The sequence below is a fragment of the Xenopus laevis genome, chromosome 7L, assembly GCF_017654675.1.
Source record: "Xenopus laevis strain J_2021 chromosome 7L, Xenopus_laevis_v10.1, whole genome shotgun sequence".
Classification (NCBI taxonomy): Eukaryota; Metazoa; Chordata; class Amphibia; order Anura; family Pipidae; genus Xenopus; species Xenopus laevis.
In genome coordinates this window covers 39836706-39856471 of record NC_054383.1, presented here as the reverse complement: position 1 = coordinate 39856471, position 19766 = coordinate 39836706, and the positions used below count along the sequence as shown (strand labels likewise).

At 39.6% G+C, this 19766-nt stretch overlaps 1 protein-coding gene across 2 annotated transcripts in view; it reads right to left on the bottom strand.

Annotated features, from left to right (window-relative positions):
* pald1.L (phosphatase domain containing paladin 1 L homeolog) overlaps window positions 1–13379 on the bottom strand; it is a 180495-nt gene extending 167116 nt beyond the window's left edge. Inside the window, exon 1 of one of the 2 annotated variants that reach the window (XM_041568827.1) lies at window positions 13042–13379. In XM_041568827.1, the coding sequence (XP_041424761.1) occupies window positions 13042–13061 (20 nt within the window). In that variant the 5' untranslated portion in view covers window positions 13062–13379. The remainder of the gene's footprint in view (window positions 1–13041) is intronic. The other variant, XM_041568824.1, reaches the window with a different exon arrangement.
* Window positions 13380–19766: the final 6387 nt, after the last annotated feature.

Here is a 19766-nt window from a genome sequence, read left to right as displayed (position 1 = left end):
AAATACCCCCACTGCCTTACGATCACATCCCTAAAATCTATGGAATAATAATAATAGTCTAGTCTAACATTGAAGATTAATCTGCAGAGCAATTTGAAGCATGAATGTGGATAGTTAGGGAAACTGCTTCCCATCGTCCAAACATCAAGCCCACTGATGCAATTCTCTTTAAGCAGCACAAACAATGGAGGATAATTTAATTTTACCCAATCTAATCTATTGTCCCAATATATCCAGTACAGTTTGCTCTCAACCTCAAAAGTAAAGGGTGAATATGTACATTAACTATGGATAGAAAATCGAACCAGAAGATCCCTGCAATCAATCTCCATTTTTAGAAACACTCAACAGTGTCTTTTGGTTCAGAAGTATCTTTTCCATTCCGCTTGCAAAGTTCTCAGCAAATATACAGTATTGTTTTTTAAGAATTATAGCTCATTGTGCATGAGAATGCACAAACATGACCTTCCAAATATCATGAGACATGACCATTTGCTCCCAGGGCACCACCGCAAGTCAGTAAATATAAAGGGCAAGTAAACTTTACAGGAACATTCTCAACAGCACAGATCTTCTCCTTGTAAAAAAACACCCCCAGTACCTATTAGTCTTGTTCTGTCACCATTTTCACAATAAGAATGTATTTTTCACTCTATTCACCAATATTTCTAATTCCACCTAGACGGCTGCAAATCTGGATATATGTTATTAAATAAGAGCTGACATTCTACAGCAAAATCACCAAAGAACTGTGGGTGACTGCTTCAGAGAAACAAAAAAAAGGGAATAAAAGTATAACAAAAAATTGTTTTGCTGAAAAAGATGAACCAGTGAGTTTATTTTTGAAGAAAGCAATGCAAACTGAGGGAACATGCTGTTCATCCAAGTCCATTTGCAGTTTTAGAGTGTTTACTTGTCAAAAAAATGTTGATACGCAAGCGATCACAACACTGTGTGTTTGGAAGACTGCTCTTGTGTGCTTATAAACCTTTACTTCACAAATCGTGTTTTAAAGGAGAAGGAAAGGCTTAGTGCACTTAAGGGTGCCAAATGTTAAGCACCCCCAAGTGATTGTATTACTTACCTGAAACCCCGGGCCGGTGTTCCTATCAGCAGAAAACTGGAGTGAGCACCACGGAGTGATCCTCTTGCGTCTTCCGCTGTCTTTGCACGGCTTTGCATGCGTAGTAGAACGAAAAGCCGAACTTCAACTAAAAAGTCAGCTATTTCGTTCAACTGCGCATGCGTTTGCCCCGGGAAATTTGAAGAAAGAAGAAGACGGAAGTGGATTGCTCCGTGCTGCTCACTGGTATAACCCCGGGCCAGTGCAGTTTTCTTCTGATAGGAGCACCGGCCTCAGGTTTCAGGTAAGTCAATACAATCACTTAGGGGTGCCTAACATTTGGCACCCCCAAGTGCACCAAGCCTTTCCTTCTCCTTTAAACCCATATTAGGTCTGATTGGTGATGAATTAAAAGTATTGACCCCAAATTTGAAACAGCAAGCATGCTGGAAGTGCCATTCCAGCAGCTATGAATAAAGTCGGCTAATGGTGTGCCTTCTAACCCATGTTTCCAACCATGATTCTTCCCTTCATTGTAAAGATGTGGGCATCAATAAATTGCGCAATACATTGGCAGATTAATTATTAAGAGGTGGCAGAATGTAAAGTAAAAGTAAAGTAAGTCTTCAGACTGAGTTACTAGACCTGCTGTGCAATTGGTAGCAGGTTTAATAAATGGCACACTTACCTCCACGGTGCACAGGGCCCTGTAGCCAATCCCTGCCCTGCATCAGAAGATAAATACATTCTGTGTATAAGTTGCCACTAGGTCACTTCTGGTCTGGTTAAAGCTAAGTGACCAATGACAGGGAACATTATACACTCATCTAAATTGTCCTTACTATGAAATATTTTTATGTACTATATGAATTACTTATCTGCTTTTCTGATATTTTTTTTTTGACATTTAAAACATTCCCGTAATGTGCTTATATGTAATTTTATGTAACATTCAAATTTCCACGTACCATGTATAATTAGCAATTTTAAGTACAGTCGTTGCATTTCCTGTAAACATATCTGGATTCTCTTTTCTAGCACTTTGACATTACTGGCCCAGCCGAGAGTATAAAGGACGTTAAGGAAGATTGGCTTTATATGTGCACAGTGCACGTTATGATAAGCTAGGAAACACGGTACTTTTTGATCATACAATCAACAGATATGGGCAGGCAAGAACTGAAATAACAGATCATTGCATAGAATCTGAGACTTCATGGTTACTTCCATGAAACACTCCATTTCACAAACATCACTGTTCTCCATATCCTGTCCTTATACAATTGTGCAAAAAGTGGTGCAAAGGCAAACCGTAAAAACTGACACTTATTCCAATGGAATCACAGTTACTTGAACTAATTCCCCTTGGTACATAGGCCTCCCTAATAAGGTGGGAACATTCTAGGAATGGTGTAATGGCTTACATAGAATGTACCCAAGCTAAAACGTGCCATTAGTCACCCACCACGTCTGTTGTCTCTTTGCTAGAAGACAATGAGGACAATATGAAATGCTAATTTCCACACTGTATTGTGTTACACAATGATTTATTCTTTAGCATGTTCAAGCCTTAGCTGATGAGTATTAAGCAGGCAAAACACAGGCCAATACTCGGTACCCAACCAAACAGCCTGCAACATGGAGAGTGTATGAGGGGCCATACATTTTATGGTTGCCTTCCTACTGTTCTGCATGCATGAACCATCAGAACAGCAGGAGTTAAACAGAGCTGCAACTTCACTTTACAATCAGCTGATACACTATAAACTGGCGCATCAACTTTTAGATTTTCAAACATGGCAAATCCATGATCCAACCAATAACCATAGTACATGGATATCTGTCAAGAAAGTCGACTCACTATACAAGTATAGAAACAAGTACAGAAACTGCAGAGAAAATTGTTACATGCTATTATTGGTACGTGTATGGCCAGCTTTACATCAGATTTTGGGACATATTTCCAAGTTAAACTGGGCCGTGATGCAGGCCACCATCCTATGAAATTTATAACCTCTCTTTTATTTAATTTAAATAAAACATACAGCCCTTACATCCCTTACTCCACAAAAATCTTTTCTACTGAGTCTATTCTTAAAGGGATACTGTCATGTATCCATTTTTTCCAAAACACATCAGTCAATAGTGCTGCTCCAGCAGAATTTTGCACTGAAATCAATTTCTCAAAAGAGCAAATAGATTTTTTAATATTCAATTTTGAAATCTGACATGTGGCTAGACATTTTGTCAGTTTCCCAGCTGCCCCAGTCATGTGACTTGCGCCTGCACTTTAGGATGGAATTACTTTCTGGCAGGCTGTTATTTCTCCTACTGTAACTGAATCAGTCTCAGTGGGACTTGGCTTTTACTATTAATTGCTGTTTTTAGATCTTCCAGGGAGCTGTTATCTTGTGTTAGGGAGCTGCTATCTCGTTACCTTCCCATTGTTCTGTTGTTAGGCTGCTCGGGGGGAGGGGGAAGGGAGGGGGTGATATCACTCCAACTTGCAGTACAGCAGTAAAGAATGACTGAAGTTTATCAGAGCACAAGTCACATGACTGGAGGCAGCTGGGAAATTGACAATATGTCTAGCCTCATGTCAGATTTCAAAATTGAATATGACAAAATCTGAAAATGGATTTCAGTGCAGAATTCTGCTGGAGCAGCCCTATTAACTGGTGCGTTTTGAAAAAAACATGTTTTCCCATGACAGTATCCCTTTAATTGTATTTTAATACAAGTTCTGCTTTATATTAAGCCCCAGATCTGGTTTTGCATAAAACTAGAGGAAACAGGTAACTGTTCCTGCGGTGTATAAAACCAAAGTGTCTCAGTAGTACATCCGCCTGCAGACAGATCTAGGATGTGGCTCACAGGGCGCTGTCTAGCAGGCAGCTTACGATTATGGGAGCCCAACTGCTCAATTTACTTCTACTAATGGCTCTTTCTGAAAAAGCAAATATATTTGCTTTATTTAAGAAACATATTATTTTCTGAAAAGTACAAAGAGTAGTGCTGATATTTATAATATTATTTGCATGTGTATATTTGATATACATTGTATATGTATTATATATTTATTATTATTTATTATACATGGTGTCCAACACATTTATATATGTAAATAGTCCGTAAATTGACGATGAGTTTCAAGTATACAGGATTTTGGGCACCAGATTTGTCAATACTTAGATATGATATCCATCCATCAATACCAAATGTTTATCAGTGCTTGTATAAAAAGTACATTAAGTTAATTAAAGTTAATTTAATGGCACCTCCATATATAAGCAAACTGATCAAAACATACACGTTATTAGTAGCATTCTAAAAAGGACTGACCTGCACTGCCACCTGCTGGTAGGTTAGAATAATACTTATACTGTAGAACCCACATCCCCTGATTTTAAGTTTTCCCTCATTTTACATTGTTGTTTTGTGGTTCCACCCAGATCCGAACTGAGAATTAAAATAGGCCCTGGCATTTCAGGTACAGGTATAGGATCCCTTATCCGGAAACCCGATATCCAGAAAGCTCCAAATTACGGAATGGTTTTCTCCCATAGACTCCATTTTATCAAAATAATCCAAATTTTTAAAAATGATTTCCTTTTTCTCTGTAATAATAAAACAGTAGCTTGTACTTGATCCCAACTAAGACATAATTAATCCTTATTGGAAGCAAAACCAGCCTATTGGGTTTATTTAATGTTTAAATGAATTTCTAGTACACTTAAGGCATGAAGACCCAAATTACGGAAAGATCCGTTATCCGGAAAACCCCAGGTCCCGAGCATTCTGGATAACAGGTCCCATACCTGTACACAGAAGCCCAATCAGCCCACATAGAGGCCCAAACAGCCCCCACCAGCCCACTAAATGCTGACTTTCCATGGGACCTTATAGCAGCCCCTCTGGCATTTGCCAGAACTCACAGATTGCCAGTCCGGGCCTGGTTCCACCTATATATTATGCATAATACATTTCCCTGATTTTACATTTTCCTGGATTTTACACTATTTTTTTCTGGTCCCCTGAAAAAAGTAAAATGGGGGTTCTACTGTATATTACATATTCAATTTTTACATATTCTGTTTATGTTCTGTGTAACCAGAGTAATACAGTACATGTAAAGATATTCTCATCTGTTGCGCAGACCTTTGCCCAAATTGGCCACCAATATGATGAGCCAAACTATGAGCCCATAATGTGGGCTCTAGGCAGACCAACTGGGAGAAGGCTATACAAGCGGCTCAGAAAGATTTTGTTATACCCAACATATATCTGTCCAATTTACAGGTAGGTCATTGACAAGGTTGTACCAATAATAGGCTAAAATCCTCTGAACGGGTGAGTTATACAGGTTTATGTATGGAATACATGGAATCATTCAAGTGCACATAATGCCAGGGGTTTACACATTCTGACAGGGGTTTAGGGTTTGCTTTTTTAACCCTATGGCCTGAATTGGGTCTCCCAACATCCAGGCCAAACTTAAGTTAAAGTGTGTGTATGGGGGGGTTAAAAGAAAAAAACACTGTGCTGGTTTTCTGCCCCCTTTTTTAAACAATGTATAAGGTAAAAATAGCAACTTTTGGCATTTTAACCCAGATTGCGGCAGTATGACTTTTATCACTGCTACTGTCAACTTCACTTGCTTATTTAATCTTCCTCTAAAAAGCAATATTTTGTGGAGGATTCATGTTCATATGCATTGCTTGCTCTGACACCCCTGATTCTAATGAAGCCCACTTACTATAAAGGCTTGGAAGTCATGATATTTCTAGTGACTAAATGAATAAAGCAAGAGAATGGGAGGGGAAACATTCGGGAGTAAAGCTGGCCACAGACGCAAAGATCCGATCGTAGGAATCAATGTACGATCGGACTTTCCCATCTCCCGACCTGTCACTAACCATTCAGATCAAAGTCTTACCATTCCGACCAAATAAAGTAGTAAAAGAACAGATCAGCCGATGTTCTGCCCCTGACAGAAATCATAGGATAGACAAAGCTAGTGACAGTCTCCCACTGAAAATCGTAAGATCGGCAATACACGCAGAGATATTATCTGCAGCTGACAGAAATTTTCTAACCTGTCCGATCGACCAAACGACCGATCTCTGCCGGACGAAAAATGTCGGGACTCTCCACACACAATCCGAAAATCGTACGAATCGAGGATGAGATGAGATCTTTGCGTCTATGGCCAGCTTAAGAGGCTATAATCCTTCCTTAGACAGCTGCTTGAGCCACCCTAAATCTCCAAACCTACATTATGCTCTTGTAGGATCTACAGTATTTAAGGCAAATTATTGGATATACAAATGCTCTGCTGTACGTGGCAACAGTCCAGATAAGGACGCATTTAGGTTAATTTTTTAAAAGAAAGAACTCTTTCATGCTATCAGCCTTTAATTACCTTTCCTCAAATGTGCTTTTCTTATGTCACATCTAAAGAGGAACAACATGTAAAACAAGGATTACTTTATTTCAGAGAAGTTCCCCAACATCGTGGAACAGTGTGTTTCCTTTATTAACAATATGCTTCACTGAGGTGATAAGCAGAAGTCACATTTGTCCCTATGTGTATATACAGTATACACAGCAGTGTAGCAGCAGTGTTATATGGCAATGGAAGAGAAGCTTGCACACTAACGGCAAGTGAACAGGCCTGAAACTAAGCCTTATGACACAGTTAGCAATTTTGAGTGTTTTGGGGTTTACATAGGCATAGTGATTTGTTCCTGGAATATGTCACTCTCCAGCTGCTGCTAGAATCTTCATCCTCACATCTAACAGAGAAAAGGTTTCTGTTGTGTTGAACTCTCTATCATTGCTAACCATTCGGAAAAGTATAAATTACAACATCCTTTTCATGACTTCAAAGCACTTCATTCCCCCACTACATCTCTCACTTATGTCTCCATATATTCCTGCCTATGGTTCACCTTCCCTATAACCCTGTTCAGCAACAACCCTGCACAACCTCAGCAACCCTCAAGCTTCCCACACCTATCTTTTTCCAACCCTCAAACCCCAACCCCAACTCTTACCTCCAACACTGACATCAAAAGCCCAGCACTAACAAACACACTCAATTCCTCACCCGATACTCACCCCTCCCTTTGGTACCAAAGCATCCAGTCCTAGGGCTAACAAGCCTAGCGGCTGCCTGACATTGACTTGGCCAAATAAGGGGTAAGGCCCATGGCCCAACATCTATAGGAAGACTGAGTGTTGTAGGAAGACATGGGATGCAGAAAACACCATATGAATACAGAGATATAACATAAATCTATATACACAAAGAACAACAGTGTATTTTTGGAGTCCTTACACTGATTATCTCCTTCCCAAATAATTACTCAGAGATCCACAAAAGAAACATCTGCAGCACTATTAGTTCCACATGCAAAGACTCATTTACCAGTGGAACAGACACAAGTGCTTTGGGGAAGAATTAGCCCATAAACAGCACAAGAGAGCACTGTGTAACACCTGACTCTGAACACACACCAGTAACGACAGGCAACAACATGGGCATACTGTCCAACAACAGGAGTACTGACACTAAGGCTGTGTGCCTGTCCCTTCAAGTTATAAATGTTGATTTCTGAACTTTTACACATATATGTATACATTAAGGTATATACTGTACAACATGGTACATAAAAATGGATATACTGAAGAATATATATACAGTAGCCCATTTCTACACCTTCTGCCTTAACCCCTTCTCCATTTAGATTGTAAGGGTTGGACAGGGCCAGCAGGACAACTGGAAAAAAATGGTGGGCCCTGCTGACCCAGGCCTGCTCCCTGCTCTTATCCTGGACTTTCAGTGCTTCTTCCACACCCCCAGTGGCTGCAAAAAGAGGTACATGGAGCAGCAATTGAGGTTAGAGGTCTAGGGGGCCCTGAGGTGACAGCCCTGGTGCGCACTAGACTCCTCAGTCTGACATTGGTTATTGGTTGTTTTGTATGTTTCTGTGTATCTATTGTACAATGTTGCAGGATATGTTGACATGTTATAAGGGAATCATTTATACAGTGTTATTCTCCCATAGGATTGAAAATACAGCAACCAAGGCAGATCTTATAGGGGCACTAAGTTGCAGGGACACCAGAAAATTTAAGGAACAGTAACACCAAAAAATGAAAGTCTTTTAAAGTAATGAAAATATAATGTACTCTTATGCTGCACTGGTAAATCTGGTGTGTTTGCTTCAGAAACTCTAAAATAGTTCCTATAAACAAGCTGCTATGTAGCCATGGGGGCAGCCATTCAAAGCTGAAAAAGTAGAAAAGGTACATGATACACCAGAGATAACAGATAATTTCTGTAGTATACAATGGGATTCTTCAGAACTTATGTTATCTACTGTGTATCCTGTGCTTGAATGGGTGCCCCATGGCTACCCAGTGGCTTTTTTTATATAAACGATAATAGTCTTTTTGAAGCAAACACACCAGTTTTACCAGTGCAGGATAACATTATATTGTCAATCCTTTAAAACACTTTCATTTTTTGGTATTACTGTCTCTTTAAAGGGATACTGTCATGGGAAAAAACATTTTTTTCAAAATGTTTCAGTTAATAGTGCTGCTCCAGCAGAATTCTGCACTGAAATCCATTTCTCAAAAGAGCAAACAGATTTTTTTATATTCAATTTTGAAATCTGACATGGGGCTAGACATATTGTCAATTTCCCAGCTGCCCCAAGTCATGTGACTTGTGCTCTGATAAACTTCAATCACTCTTTACTGCTGTACTGCAAGTTAGCGTGATATCACCCCCCCTCCCTTTTCCCCCCCAGCAGCCAAACAAAAGAACAATGGGAAGGTAACCAGATAGCAGCTCCCTAACACAAGATAACAGCTGCCTGGTAGATCTAAGAACAACACTCAATAGTAAAAACTCATGTCCCACTGAGACACATTCAGTTACATTGAGAAGGAAAAACAGCAGCCTGCCAGAAAGCATTTCTCTCCTAAAGTTCAGGCACAAGTCACATGACCAGGAGCAGCTGGGAAATTGACAAAATGTCTAGCCCCATGTCGGATTTCAAAATTGAATATAAAAAAATCTGTTTGCTCTTTTGAGAAATGGATTTCAGTGCAGGATTCTGCTGGAGTAGCACTATTAACTGATGCGTTTTGAAAAAAACATGTTTTCCGATGACAGGATCCCTTTAAGTGACTTGTCCAGGATCACAAGGAGTCCCCGCAGGGATTCGAACCAGAGTCTCCAGTATGGGATCCCACATCAAAAGCTGCTCATTTGTCCTCTAGGCCAACTCCTCCTCCATGTTAATAATAAATATCATCATCATTTCCATAATGCCTTACACTGAATACTGCAACCTAGTCACATGCATAGATAAACAGACTATAATTTTCAATTTTATGAACAGACTGTCCTTAAGCCCATTACTTTGTTTGGTCTATCTTTACATGAAGGAATACTACAGTATTTTTGTTACTCCAGTTTTGAAGTATTGAAGTCCACTCTGCATGAGCACAAAAGCACACACACACAAAGATTGATTCATGCATTGTGTTCTGCAGCTATAAATGCATATATTACTACCAATTATCAGGTTATTTAACTTGAAAGCCAATGCAGAAACAGGCTGCTGGTGGATGTGCTAACAATAACGACAGTTTTCCTGATATCTGACGGTAAAAAGTCGTTTCTATAAACAAGCTGCTATGTAGCCATTGGGGCAGCCATTCAAAGCTGAAAAAGTAGAAAGGGTACAGGGAAGATACCAAAGCTACAATAGCAAAATGGGGGAACTATATGTGTGACTTTCTTGCCCAATAATCAGCTCTGATACAGAACGAAGTGAAAAATTCAGACCATAATACTGATGTCAGTCTGGTGATGTCACTGGCATAATTATGCAACTCATCTATGATGTCACTCATGACTATTTGTAAGCAGCTCCAGACATCGGGGGGGGGGGCAATGCAAAAAGGCTGAGAGCAGCAGCTACCAAAAAAAATTGCAAATCTGGCTTACCCAATTTACACACTTCCATTTGTTGTTCAACTGCAACTACCAGAACGTGGCCAGCAGCCTTTGGTTTCCAGGGAATGTTTGGAGCTATCATTCAACCATAGCAGGAGGGACACAAGCTGGTTATCTCATGTACAGTATATACTGAAAATATCTATCATATTAACACATCATTTGCACTTTTATCTTAAAAAAAAGCCCTTGTTTCCATGCCCTAATTAAAGAACCAAACACATTCAGAGTTAACATAACTCTAAATACACAATGAACAGCTATGTATTTCTACAATCTGTACACTAATGGTCTGAGGACTGTTTCAACAATAAGTAATAACCCCATCTAATTTGCAAAAATTAAAAAAGCGACAAAAAAAAACCCCTGCAGCAAGACAGCGCAGCTAAGATGGTTTATGAAAGCATTTCAGGATAGTGGAAACCTAAGGCCAGAAATATTTTCAGGAAACGGTTCCTTCCCAAACCTACTCTACTTTTGCTGAACACATGCATTTTTTTCCCCCTCGAACATCTCCAGTTACAAGAGGCCAATGAAAAACTAAAAAAGTGAGGTCATCGCAATCTGACTGCAAAAATCCAAACTCTGTGACACCAACACAAATAATGCACCAAGAATTCCCAGTCATCATCCTATAATAAAAACCACGTTTTCTCCTATAACAATACTAAAGTGAGTATTTTCGTTTAGACTTTTGTGTTAGCCTGCCCTTTCATTATACAGGTATGGGACCTGTTATGGAGAATGCTCGGGACCTGGGGTTTTCCAGATAACGGATCTTTCTGTAATTTGGATCTTCATACCTCACGTCTACTAGAAAATCATGTAAACGTTAAGTAAACCCAATAAGATGATTTTCTTCCAATAAGGATTAATTATATCTTAGTTTGGATCAAGTACTAGGCACTGTTTTATTATTACAAGGAAATCGTTTCAAAATTTTGGATTATTTGATTATAAGGGAGTCTATGGGAGACAGCCTTTCCATAATTCGGAGCTTTCTGGATACTGGGTTTCCGGATAACGGATTCCATACCTGTACTGTTTTTGGTACAAGGTTCCATTAATGGTGTGGAATATAAATGAACCGGATAAGCATTATCTTTAAATCCCACTGAATTCCCCCATTTTCTCTCACATGCAAAAACAAAAACTGCATATCCACAGTATAACCTGGTGCCAGTTGAATACAATGTTTTCCGAGGAATTCCCACCCTAATTGGTGCCTAAAGGAAATCCTCCTATTAACACTGTCAGCTGAAGTATTTCAGATAGTGGATAGGGAACAAGTATTTGGCAGAGCATTGAAAGGAGCTCATTTATTTCCAAGACTCATAGAATGTTTTCAGGGTTATTGTATGAAGAATGGGAGGGATTAAGATTAAAAAACGAATATATAATATATGCATTCTAGTGATGTCACATGCAGGATACCTGCAATGCTCGGCAAACTGTTAATGAAAATGTTCACCTTTAGCTTTTTATTCAGCAGCTCTCCAGTTTGCAATTTCAGCAATCTGGTTGCTAGGGTTCAAATTACCCTAGCAACCATACATGGGTTTGAATAAGAGACTGAAATAGGAATAGCAGATGGCCTGCATTGAAAGAAGAGTAATAAAAAGTAGCAATAACAATATATTTGTAGCCTTACAGCGCTTTTTTTATGGGGTCATTTGAAAGCTGGAAAGAGTCAGAAGAAGACAGCAAATAAATCAAAAACTATAAAAAAGAAAAAATGAAGACCAATGGCAATGTTGCATAGAATTCTATAACATTAACTTAAATGTGAACCACCCCTTTAATCAATGTGACGGCATCAATGTGTCACCTCCCAGTTATTATAATTGCTAACCTCAGACCCCAGGCTGGCACTCCTGTTTTCTGAAAAATGCAACGATCCAGCATATTATTCAAATAAGCGCCACCATCTTGTCACCTGGCCCAGGAATTGTGTGCACACACAGTAGAACATAATCCCAGTTAAGTGTCCCATGAATGCGTACCTATTCTTAGCAACTCATTTCATTGAGTCTTCATTATTTATTTGTGTGGTTATTATCCTTTCTATTCTGCCTATTTTCCATCTGCAACTGAAAATGCTATCTGGTTGTTATGGGCACTGACCCTGGCAACCATAAGAGGATTCAGTGTTACCATTATTTTTAACGGCTTATTGTCCTTTTCAGGTCCTCTCTTAAGGGGGTTATTCACCTTTGAGTTAACTTTTAGTATGATGTTGGGATTAATATTCTGAGACAATTTGCAGTTGGTCTTAATTTTTTTTTATTTGTGGTTTATTTAGCTTTTCATTCAGCAGCTCTCTGGTATGCAGTGAAAGCAATCTGGTTGCTAGGGTCCAAATGACCCTAGCAACCATGCATTGATTTGTATGAGCATATGGAATATTAATACGTGAGGGTTGGAACCGAAAGATGTGTAAATCTTTGTGTAGCTTTAGAGATGATTTGTTTTTACAGGGGGTCAGTGACTCTTTTTTCAAAGCTAGAAAGAGTCAGGAGAAGAAGGCAAATAATTCATAAACTATAAAAAGATAATGAAGACCAATTGAAAATTTGCTTAGAATGAGCCATTCTATAACATACTAAATGTTAACCTGAAGTGAACCACCCCTTTAACAATCTTTTTTTCTAAATTCCGAAGGACTGTCTGGTTGCTAGAGGAATTAAGTCATAGCAACCAGAATACAATTGAAATGCCAAGACTGAGAGCTGCGTTACAAATAAAACATTAAAATGATTCCAATCTTACCAAATCTCTGTCCATATCCTACTAAAAAGTTAATTTGATGGTGATCTCGTTCTGTTACCCAGTGGCAGATGCGTCATCTATGATTTCTTGTTTTTATATATGACCCCAGTGTTGCATAAAGGGGGTTTACTATGACTTCCATGGCAGAATAATGAAAGAAACAGTTTCCTACCATGGCTGCGACTGTTGCATGGCTCCAGCGGGGCTGTCGCTCCTCCTGAAAGTTGCTGCAAAGGGAAAATGCCAAACTGCAGGCTGAAAGAAACGAGCCGGTTATTATGTGGCACAGGAGAGTGAGAGAGGAGGGAGCTCAAGACTTAGGGAGAAACACAGGCAGCACTAACACAACTCAGGGAAAAGCTTCCAAGTCCCGAAAGGGTTAAAAAAGTAAATCGTTGTCTCTCGCTCAGCTCCTGCAGCTATGTGACTTCTTCTCTCTCACTGTGCTGGGTACCCTGCTTCTATGGTATAGTCTCTTCTTCCTGCACGTTACAGATGTGGCTCACAGAGCTATGGCTCCTCCCAGGAACACAACCATCCGCTGGAATGGGGGGGGGGGTGATGAGGGAAACACATAGCGCCCACACAAATTTACAGCCTGCTCACTGGTATTGTTTCTAGTCAGAGAGTCTAGTGCTTCACGTTGCTCTTGCCTCTGGCTGCCATACAAATATCCCACAGGCTGTAGAACAGGGTATTACAGAGCGAGGGGGCTCAACCTAGAATCCTTCCACATAAATCCTGCTTAGAACGTCTTCCCAACAGTTTGGTAGAACAATTTCAATTACCAGGATGCAGATTAAAATGCTGGAAAGAGGCCAGGAGAGATTTCGTGTAGTGAAAGGGGGAATTCACGGGAAGGAGTTGCCTTTAATGGGATGCTATGTCATCAAACATTACCCATAATAAAGTAGTTATTTGTGTCTGAAAACAATGTGTAGTGACAGAAGAGGTGGCAACCCTAGCTAATAGCAAAGTATCATCAAATGCTTCTCTCTCCTTTCTCTGGAAGATTAAACAGCCTGTAGCACTTTCAGGTTCAGAAGATTTTCACTGCATTTTACAGCTGGCAAAACTTTTCCAATTTAATGATGTTTCAGTTTCTCAACTCGCCTCATGGCAGCAGCTCCCCTGCCTGTAAAATATTAATAATGCATTAAGGATATATTTTAACCAGTGAGTGATTTTTTTGGGGGGGATTTTTGCCAGCAATACTTTTGTGTGCACTATTAATATTTAAGGCCTCTGCACATTATGTACTTTGAAATGCACGTGCATAGAAGCTATCAAACTATGGAGAAGAGACTGGTGCATTTGTATTTAGGAATGATGTTCTTTGTTATGAAAATAAACATATGGGATATACAATACAGCTAAGTGAAAATTCCAGGATATTGTGAAAACGTAAAAAAATATAGAGAGAGAGTCTGAAGGGCAGTGCTCTCGCCCTAAAGAAAAGGCAAAAAGCCCAGATGCTGCCACAAAATTAATATCAGTATGAAAAACACGGAGCACTCTTGGGATGCTGACATTTAATGGTGTAAGTCCTATGACTGCTCCATGTTCTTCATGCCCAATTGGATCAGCAATCACCAATTTGTGTATATATGTTCTTTATTTCACACAAATTTACATCTTATCCGACGTTTCGGTCCCAATACATATTAATTGAACTCAACGTTTCGATCCCCCACAGGGATCTTCGTCAGGAGTGTACAGACAAAAATATAGTTAGTATAGGTATGGGTATATAGAATTTAATTAAAAGTAGGGAGGGGTGTGTGTATGGATGCTGGGTTTTCATTTGGAGGGGTTGAACTTGATGGACTTTGTTTAAAGGGTAAGGCATTTTTCAGTAGCAGTATGCACAAAATGTCTCTGTCTTAAATATATTGATAATGGGTTGAGTGCAGTGGACTCTTGTATTTCTCTCTCTCTCTATATATATATATATATATATATATATATATATATATATATATATATATATATATATATATATATATATATATATATATATATATATAACTATATATATAAATGTCCCCCAGTGCCCACAGTGATGTTCCCAAAAAAGAACATAGGTTTGTAATCCTAGAAATAACTGAGTTTTATAAGTGTTCATAAGACACCTGGCAACTCAAATTTATGAAGTTTCATCTTCTTAAGCAAGTACAAAGTATGAGGTAAAAAGTCATAAAATGCAAGTTTTGAGTCAAGATTTGGGCAACCTGTTGAAAGACTGGTACTTTGGCAATTAAGAGAAGGGAGATACATATGCCCATTTTAAATTTTGTTAGAATGTGTACTTCACAAAAATATATGGTTTTCTATGTCTGCTTACTGTTAGGGCCCATTTACCCCATGCAGTCTAAGGGCTCTTACACACGGCCGTTTTTTCCTGAGCTCCCCTGCGTTGAGCTTTCTTCCGTTCAGCCACAGGGGAGCACGGGAGTAGACGCACTCAATTATTGTGGGGGCCGTACTCACACAAACGCATGTATGCACCAAACCCAGGTGAAATGCAACATGCTGCACTTACATGCGTCTGTGTGAGTACAGCCCCCTTCACAATAATTGAGTGCGTCAACTCCTGCGCTCCCCTGTGGCTGAACGGTAGAAAGCACAAAGAAGGGGAGCACAGGAAAAAACGGCCGTGTGTAAGAGCCCTAACACATATACTTCTAGTGCTGTTCTTGAAGGGGGGTTTTGAGCTATAAATATCAGGCCTTTCCATAAAAATGTAAACATTTTGTACTGGTGGGCTTGTGGAATAATCAGCTCACACCACTGGTTTCATGCATGACCATTCTCACATTGCATAAGCCACCAAATGAATCTTTTTTTGGTTACACCCATGGCAGCTAATGTGTGTTCATCCTACTTAACTTTTAAACTGGGCTGTCAGGTATATATAGGAGATCAGATACCGTTTGCTGTAAAGCAAGGGCTAAGGGCTTTTACAGATTAGCTTTTTTCTTTACTGCATTCCCCAGCACTGGATCTTTCATGCATTCCAGTGCAGGGGAATGCAAGTAGAAATGGAGCAGGCATGCACCAAATGCAGGACGAGTGCAACTTTATGTGTTTTAACTGTGTTCAGTGCTTTCCTAAGACCAGGGCCAGACATAGGGGTAGGCAGAGTAGGCACGTGCCTAGGGCGCAAATCTGAGGAGGCGCCAGGCACGTACCTGCTCTGTCACCTACCCCGTGTCCGGACCTGTCTCTCCTCGACTGGCACTGGCGTAAATGCGCTTCTGCGCATGTGCGCACACATTTCGCGCATGCGCACTGGAGCGCGCACACAGCCGGCGCCTTGGCCCGCCAGGCTGCCTAGGGCACCTGGCCTGGTTGGCCCGGCTCTGCCTAAGACACAATGAGTACAACCTCATTGAAAAGTACAGGCTGCATTTTTCTTCCTGTGGTGGAACCCATAACAGATCCAGCACAGGGGAATGTTCATCTGTAATTAGGGTTGCCACCTTTTCTGGAAAAAAATACCAGCCTTCCTATATATTTATCTTTTTTCCCTATTAATAACATTGGGATCAACCGTCATTTTTACCGGCCAGGCCAGTAAAATACCGGCCAGTTGGCAACCCTATCTGTAAGACACCTAAAGGATATTTTAATGCTGTTCCTCAGCCATACATTACTCCACCTTATACTCTGAGAGCTGTAGTTCAGCAACATCAGTTTTTTGATAAGCAATGATGAGCAACTTTCTCAACAAACCATTCTATGGCTTTTCAGGATCAATGGTAAACAGTTCAACACTGTATTTGGTTACACACACACACACACAAAGACCTTATCATGGTGGGCATATATGATTTGCCATTCCAGGGTTCCTTCTACATCACTGCTCGTTTAAAATGGTTATACACCTTCCATAGCAGTGTTGCTCGTGGACTACAGCTCCCAGAATTATGTGGCATATTGTTGGGGTTAAAGAGGAAGAATTAAAGCTTATATACTGAACTTACTTTTTTCACAACTTTTTGCCCCTCTTTCAATTTGAATGTAAATTCACTTGTGGGATGCCAGTAGATAACCTGCCAAATTCAATTACTACATTTATTTCCAGGTATTTTCTGTGGACAAATGCACCAGTCCAGAGATCTTCTAAAGCAGCCTGTGTTGCCTTGTTACCTGTAGTTTCCAGATGTCCCTTGCTTGGCTAAAGTCTGTGTGAGTGAGTCCTTTGAAGTGGGATCGAAACAGAACCACACTTTCCTCCAGTTCTTGCAGGACTACAAATGCCTGCACCCTTTAACATATCAAGGATTAAAGCATGCTGGGAACTGTAGTCCAGCAACATCCAGCAATGTTGCTCAATTCAACTTTTCCCAGCTAAAATGCAAAAAAATCCTCCAATGAGAATCCCACCTGATCTGTTCTTTATTCCTGCAACTAGAGCTGGCCCTAACATTTCTTTCTGAAGCATGATTGATCTCATGCTAATGTTCCCACGGATATCAATCTGAATTTGTTGCTAGTTCTTCCAGCCTTAACTAAATAAAAAGACATTAAAGAATCTATGTTTATTACATTATAAAAGTGACTGTGCCTGTGTTTTGGCTGCTCTGCTGGAGATTTGAATGAATAAACGGATTCCTTTTCTTAACTCTGTGACTGGAATCAAGTGTTGACGCTTTCAGTTCCCAGCTCAGCTGTCAAAACACAGAGGTGCATGTGAAGCACTCAAGGAATCTTGTTTTTTTACACTAGGGCCAAATCCCCAAATACAGTTCAGGCTGTATTTGCAGGAATTGGCTGAATCCTGAGTGCATGACTGAACCCTAAATATCAAGTGACTTTAGACAACTGACCAACTGAAAGTGACATTTTTTTCTCTTAAGCTTTTATTTTTTTATTTTGCTCATCTGCATATACACATTAGCGGTTTGGATTTGGTCCAAGATTTAGATGGATATTTATTATTTAGCCAAATCCTAAAGTTATACATTTGGTGCATCCCTCCTTTGGTCAGGTACTATACCAGACATGCATGAATGTAGAAATCAGTTCAGAATATGCCCAAATCTCAGCATTTTTACTGTAGGTGTTTAGTACACACCCTTAAAGTCATGTGACGATGGCACACAGGCAGTTTGATCAAAACTCCTCTTCACAACGCATTACACAATGGTGGGTCATACAAAACTTCAATATGGGAACACTGGAAATATTTCAATGTATATACTACAGGACTTTTCTTAAACCAGCCCTCGTGTCTCTGTTTACCTTCTATTTCTTAGTATTTCTCTTCCTCTCAGGCTGGGGTTTCTACTCAATAATTTTTTTTCACATTTTCAAAATTGTTTTTTCTGAAGCTGTTTAGAGTCTGGATGATCCAGACTTGTTTTTAAAGAGGCTGAATAGGCTTGCTGGGATAACCTCAACCATAAAGGCTATGCAATAGCAATAGTTTGTTGTCTTTCATGCAGTTATTTTCCAGATGCATAAATATTAGCCATCATAAAGATCTAGCAATTTGTAAATTTGTTCTGTGGTTCTTTAAGTGTTTGCTTTGCAGTACACACACCACAAACAAAATGTAATGTTTTCATTATACAAATTATCACAAACAGAAATACTTTATCAAACCATTTTACTACATATCAAACACCTCCCACAAACAAATACATAAAATAATTAACTATTCTTTCTTCTCAGTATGCAAAATTTTCATTAACCATCACTGGACCTTGAGCACAAGGCACACACATGCACATAATGATCCAATGATGGTCCTGTTTGGAAAATGCCATCAGTTCTTACCTTTCATTGGGACTGGGAGTATGTCATCCACTAGAGTGCATCAAACAGTGACTCATTTAAGGACATGGGACTGATCTTTGGCTAGGGAGTGCAGTAAATTCCTTTTACTGAATGAAAAAATAGCATCAGGGAAAGGGGCAGAAGTGGTAGTGAGGCCATCAAACAAGTAGATATATGCCCAAATTGGCTTGCCAGGTGGTAGGCCAAAGTAGGCTGATCTAATTGTCTGGCCCAGGCCAATAATTGGACCACAATTGCAGACTATGCAGACCCATAGAGAGAGGACCATATTTTTCTATTGTTGGCAGTCATGTTATTCAGTTCTTTGGGGCTTCAAATGTATCAGGTCTAACTAGATGGAATTCTTATACTGGTATATTGTTGGCTAAACACTGCTGCCAGCAGAAAAACTATATGGTAAAAGATTACTTCGGAATTTGTCAAGATCAGGTATGGATTTTTCAAAAGGCCTCTGAATTTTTTAAGGAAGGTAACTGTTGCTCCCAGTATCCTCAAAGCAGGTCCTTAATTTTGAATTCCTGGCTTGGAGGCAAACTTTAGTTGCATAAAAACCAGACAGAGCCTCCTGTAGGCTGCAAGTCACAGGGACTACCAATAGCCAATCACATCCCATATTTTTCCACCTTTTCAATGGGGGTCTAAAATAAGAAATGCTCTGTAAGTCTACACATTTCTTGTTATTGCTACTTTTTATTACTCAACTTTCTATTCAGGCCTTCTCCTTCAGGCCTTTTTGTCTAATTCGATGCAATAAGCTGATATGGCTACTAAAGCAAATAAAGTTCTATCTTTCATAAAAAGGGCATTAACTCAAAAGATGAAAACATAATTTTGCCTCTTTATAGGTCTTTGGTAAGGCCTTACTTTGAGTATACAGTGCAGTTTTGGACTCCATTCCTTAATAAGGATATAAATAACTGGAGTGCAGAGACTTTTTCTCTTTTAACATAAATTGATGCCACTTTATGTTTATGGAGTCCTGAGAGAGTTGAAATTGTATATAGTTTAACTATATGTCTTGTGCACCCAGAGGGTATAGGAAACTGTACTCGCAGAACTAGTGAAATAGGAAAGAGTTATTTATGGAGACTG